At 37.1% G+C, this 6,000-nt stretch overlaps 1 protein-coding gene across 1 annotated transcript; it reads right to left on the bottom strand.

Annotated features, from left to right (window-relative positions):
* Nucleotides 1-863: 863 nt before the first annotated feature.
* On the bottom strand, nt 864-4,244 carry LOC141592558 (cleavage and polyadenylation specificity factor subunit 3-I-like). Its single transcript, XM_074413291.1, has 3 exons — nt 4,075-4,244; nt 2,414-3,149; nt 864-1,905 (listed from the first exon to the last, which is right to left on the bottom strand). Exons 1-3 carry the CDS (start codon nt 4,092-4,094, stop codon nt 1,843-1,845), a joined length of 819 nt encoding a protein of 272 aa, XP_074269392.1. The 5' UTR covers nt 4,095-4,244; the 3' UTR covers nt 864-1,842.
* Nucleotides 4,245-6,000: the final 1,756 nt, after the last annotated feature.

Raw genomic sequence — 6,000 nt, 5'->3', positions numbered from 1 at the left:
GAGCTCATAAACCATCCCATTTCCTATCCCGCGAGAGATTACTTTTAATAATAAAAGAAAAATAATGTCCATAACAAGCCCCGTGATATTCACGGGAGATAAAACTAGTTTAGTATTGAAAGTGCCTTCATCTTACCTATTTGCCTAAGCTTTATTGGTGTTAAAAGATGTCAAAGAATTGTCTTAAAGAGTATCATACCATTCTATACGAGTATATGTACTTTATTTTCGCAATACAGTTTTGAGTAATCACTTTACTTTTTGTAAAATGATTTTTTATTTGCATACCCCTAACTCAAAACTAACGCCTCTAAATTTAATTCTATCAAAAAGTAAAAATGCAAAACTCTAACGTCTAGACTAATTAAATTTCTTCATATTTTTTTGATAATTTGAATATATAACACCGGATAGATACGTTAAATGCATATTGTTGATCAAATTATTATTAGGGTTATTTCATAACAATAATTCATCTTATGGATGGTCTGCAATAATTACTCCATTCTATTAATAATCCCAAGTAAATCCAACCTAATTATCATACCTTCCAATAACGAACCAGATGATATTTTGTGAAGTATTTTGTGAAGTTTATATTGTAATATTTGATAATTTTTGGACAACCTAGCTGGTATATGTGATGTTTATATGTAATATTTTCAAGTGTTAAATCAAGTAATTGGTTTATTTCATACACATAAACATCTTAAAATATCAGCTAATTCGTTATTAGAAGATGTGGTGGTTAGATTGAATTTAATTGGGATTATTAATAGGATGGAGTGATTATTACATACCACCATTATTATTATGAAATAACCCTTATTATTATTATTATTATTATTATTATACATTCTAAATATTGCAACAACCTACCATACATTCTAAATATTATTTTACATTCTACATTATTATTATTATACATTCGTCGGACTAGATCCTTAGGTAGTTAGGTCCCTTGAAACACAAATTCTTATTTAAGACGGTTGCTCAAGAGTAGAACTACTCCCACGGACAAGAAATGATACGTGACTACTCCCACACATTCTCATTTAAGACGAACGTATCCGTCTGGTCCACTTCCTAACGACCACCAACAGACACATATCCATCCACTAGCTCCATAACCACCACCAAATGCTTGGTTGCCATACCCAGGACCCCCACCAGGTGCCTCACCTGTTTGTGCAGAAGCACCACTTCCATACCCTACAGTGGGCCCGTAACCAGCACCATACCTAGAAGACCCATAATAAGCAGTTCGGTTGCTCCAGGCAGCTTTCATAGTACTTGGGAGTCCGCCACCGTAACCTCCAGAAGCACCTGCAGCACCTCCAGAAGCACAACCATAACCCCCATAACCATCGTAACTTCCTGTTGAAGTACCATAGCCCCCACCATATCCAGCGGCATTATAGCCTGGGTATGACAAAAAGCTCGCACTTTGTGGCTGCATGTATCAACTTCCATCCATAAGATTCTCATATGAACTTCAATTGCCTCTTAAGAGGCATAGTTCTGATAACCTCTACGGTTGCCACTACCAGAATTTGCATTCTTAGGGACAGCCCGTTTAACTTCTACATCCTTTCCATTCAAAACATGAAAATTCTTCTGCAATACCCTGTCGGCCGCATCCTCAGTATCGAAAGATATGAATCCAAAACCGCGCGGTTGTCGAGTTGTCTGATCATACATTATGTCAGCAGCAGTCACTTGCCCAAAATTCTCAAAATATTGACGGAACTCTTCGTCTGTTAGAGTAGGGGGCAATCCTCCAACGAAAATTTTTTTCGTCCTAATATTTCCATCACCTCCAGAGGTTCTGGTTCTTGCACCTTAAGATGAATCCTGTCTGAAGGCACTTTGATCTTCCCTAGAAAGTGCTATTTCAGCTTCCATCTAAAATATATAAGCACAATACACTTTATTATAACTTTCGTTAATTAAGATGAAGAAAGAAAGAAGATAATTAAAAAGCATATCACCAAAGGAAGAGTGATCAATTTGATGTATCTAAGACCAATAGACGCAACCGCGACCACCTCCCCTAAGTAAACCAAATACAGCATCAAGTAATGTACACCATATCAGTTGTCCTACTAAATAACTGTATTCTACGTAAACTTATAAGTAGTGCTCCCTTAGCAGTCATATATGAGTGCTGGCTAGCAGGCTAGGGCTATGCAACTGCCACCCAAGCCCAGGTTACAGCCAGCAAATAAGGCATTTTATAGTACAAGAACAGCCTTTAAAAAAAAAAAAAAAAAAAAAAAAGCAGTGGCATTTACAGCAAAAAAAAAAAATAGAAATTACAGCGAAAAACAGCAATTAAAGCAGAAAAAAGGGCATTAAAAGCAAACAAAACATAATTTAACAGCAAAGAAGGCATTTTACAGCATTAACATACCTTTACTGTTGTACCGTCGTCTTCCCATATGGTTGACGGTATCCAGGGAGACATCATTAGACACAGATAAGAATTATTCAATACGGCAACATGGTTGCGGATTTGTTTGTATAATTTTGTAAATCTTTCTTTGAGCCCTTCATTCTCACTCTCAACATCACCGCTTTCTTTGTCGATATAAGCCACATTGTTCTCAACCATTATCACAAACTTCTCATCTTCAAGTTTCACAACTCCGAACAAGGATAGCAGAATGTCATGGATGGCTTTATCCTTATTCTTCTGTTTTCTCGCTTCCCATGATAGTGAATCGGACACGTAGTTCATGTTGTCCAACTTCTCTTGGTTCAGACTTATTAGATTACTCAAAATTGAGGTAGATATAATATCACTAATTTGGCCAGCGTCCCAATTTAGAGATATATGCTTCTCTGACTCGTACTTTATCGTCACACAGTCACGAACCTTCATAGCTCGCAAAACAGAGTCCTCATCGATCTGATATACAACGCTCCCGTGCAATTCCGTGAGGCGATCCCCAAGGACAATAAATGGATCCGAGTAAGGAATTAACATTTGTTGTATAACATTTCTTGTGCAAATCGGAAGATCTTCGGGTGCCATAATTTTATAAGTGTCACCATCCTTAACCATTAGACAACTCATGGTTTCACCGAGCTTCAACTTTGAAATCTTCTCGGCTAGTGGTCCTACAACTGTTGCCCGTTTCTGGCAACTGGGATACATTTAGACAAAGGCGTTAGAATTTCATAGAAATTTGGTATGAGATAGGTTGAGAGGAGAGGCGTCAAAAACTGATGGTGAAATCTTATCTCAGCCCTCATATTTCTTAAGCTTAGTGAAATAGAAATTCACACACACACACACACACAGTATATAAAGACCATAATGTCACCCGTCAATTTGTGAGAAAATTATTCTGAAACATCACTATACAACGAGAGACTTTGTTAATTATATGACCATAATAAGAGTCAAGGGCAGTCCCTCAAGCAAAGTCGGTGTTTAGTCTTGGACAATTGTACGTTGCCACGTCTAGAATGACGACTCCACAAGGGCTGAGATTCATCATAGATGATACAAAGCAAACGCAGAAGGGGTATACAAGAATAGTTTACAAAGAGATTTTCTCGAATTCGCCTATTATAGATTAATCGTATTCCTTAGAAATTTGCCCAATTGATATTTGAAATGCAAACAATCTAAAAACCTAGCAGTGAAATGCTATGTTATTCAACGAAACACAGTAGCCATACAAAATAGAGAAAAAGAGACGAAATCAATTAAAATAACCTCAGAATCCAACACAAATTAGCAAATAAAATCATTAAAACTGCAACTATTAAAGTTATCAATAATTTTGAACCCAATTAAACTTTCGAAACAGCTTCATAACTCAGATCATCCATAAAATTGAGGACATAGAAGAATTGAACCCAATTAACAATGAAAGAACCTTAATCTGCCAGTTCAAACTTCTCAACTGCGGAATCTTTCTGATTACAAACCAAATCAAAATCAATACCAAAAAGCGGTCAAATAATTGGATTACAAAAAAAATACATGCACTAATCAATTTAAAAAAAAAAAAAATATGAATTAGAAAGGAAGATTAAAATTTCAATGATTATAAAGATTACCCAGATTTGTTATACTCCATGGTTGGCTGATTTTTGAAGCTCCTCCGTCGGATAATCACAACTCTTTCTCTCTCTTCTTTGTTGTGTGTAAGAATCTGTGCTTTGCTGAGGGTCTGACACTGAGCCTATGTTATTTATGTTGTTCGTCTCAAACGTCTACCGTGGAACACAAGATTACCCACTAGTTCTGTCCACTCCAAATAATCATGCAACGATATACCACCTGACAACTTATTTATGGTCATATAATTAATTCGGTAATGATAAATACAAATTCAAGAAACAGATTTAGCATTAAAAAGCGATAGTTGTTGAGTTTATGGATTCAAATCCTAAGAGGGGAGGGGTGAATTGTAGGTCTTATTTAAAAATTTATAACTTCAACTTTATCAATTAAAGTGAGTTACGATGACAAAAGAGATGAGGAGATACTTTGAATAATATTGAGACTAAACAAGATCACGATGAATGTTCTTTGAAGATGTAAAAAGAATAATCGTTCGATGTATTTATTTGTCTCGGTTTGTGGAATACGATCAGGCACTCAAATGTGACAAGATGATTTAATATTCTCGAAGGTTTACCAAAGCAAAACAAACAAACAAAATAAATTGCAGCAGAAATAAAGTGAAACAATTGAACACGAGATTTTTGAATTGGTTCGGCAACAAACTCAAGTGTCTACGTCCAATCTACCTTTTTATTGCTTTCTTTTAGTGATCTACTCCGACAACTAAAAGACCCTTACAATAAATGTAACACCCCCATACTCCAAGTGCCTTACCAGGACCACTCAGGTATAAGGATACTACCATCTCTCGGTTCGAGGTCTTGAATATCATAAGACAATGAAGAAACGTACTTTTAAAGTAATTATAGATTAAGCGATTACATGTTATAACCAAAACTAATAAAAGGAATTACAAGGTTCTCATACGGTCTACAACTAAAACTATCAAAGCTACTAGACTTCGTCGACACAAATGGAAGACTTCTAACCGCCACGTGATGACTCATCCGGCCTATCCCATACGCGTCATATCACACCGCTCAATAATCGCCACCACCCCTAAATGGATCACCACGCTTTTAAAACATTTAAACGGTCGAGACTAATCACACAATTCAATACATATATCAACAATAAGATAAAATGACGCCTTAATCACACACACACAACCAACCAACTCCAATCACCTCAATCATTGATCGTCCACTGGACCACCGCCAGTGGGGGACCGCAGCCTTCCCACCTAAGCCCCGCTCATCATACCGAGCGATAACCCTGTCCATTAATGTGCACATCCCTTCCGTGGCGGGTTCCACGAAGGGCGAAACTAGGGCGTGAAGTCACTCCCGCAAGTGACCCCACTCACCCGAGAACGCATCTCGAGAACCATCAACAAGCAATCACATGCCCACAAACACAAAGACAATCATCATATCAAACAACCAAGTACAACACATCACCAATATCCCATTATGGGACTAATACCGAGTAGAAATCCTACCGGAAAGCACAACAAATCAGGACAAAGTATCAAATTTGTATCAAAAGTCTCTTCTACGAACCCTCCTCCTATCATATAACACATAGAGGCTACACATCACAAACTACACACAAAACCCCCAATCTCTAAATTAGGGTTTAACCAAACTTAACAAAACATTATAAAAATTATATTAAAAGCTTACCCTCGACGCAGGGAACTCAACGATACGGATAACCACAAGAACTGACCGTCTGAACTCCGGGAATTGCTACGGATGCGATTAGGAAGATGAACTGGTTGCTTTCTCTCTTAAACAGGGTTTTAGGTTTTGTAAAAGTGATTTAAAACAATGACGACTATGTTAAATACCCTAATCGCATAATTAACAAAACCCGAGAAAACTCCCCGTAAAACCGGACACTCGATCGAGTAC

Source organism: Silene latifolia, chromosome 7 (assembly GCF_048544455.1).
Source record: "Silene latifolia isolate original U9 population chromosome 7, ASM4854445v1, whole genome shotgun sequence".
Taxonomy (NCBI): Eukaryota; Viridiplantae; Streptophyta; class Magnoliopsida; order Caryophyllales; family Caryophyllaceae; genus Silene; species Silene latifolia.
This window is presented reverse-complemented; position numbering and strand designations above follow the sequence as displayed.

What these genes read in the sequence shown, in the direction of transcription:
- LOC141592558 (XM_074413291.1), bottom strand. Translation starts at nt 4,094, where the DNA reads ATGGAGTATAACAAATCTGG. An exon ending in ATGGAGTATAACAAATCTGG is followed by an intron (nt 3,150 to 4,074) that starts GTAATCTTTATA and finishes AATGTATCCCAG; the next exon opens with TTGCCAGAAACGGGCAACAG. An exon ending in ACGACGGTACAACAGTAAAG is followed by an intron (nt 1,906 to 2,413) that starts GTATGTTAATGC and finishes TATATATTTTAG; the next exon opens with ATGGAAGCTGAAATAGCACT.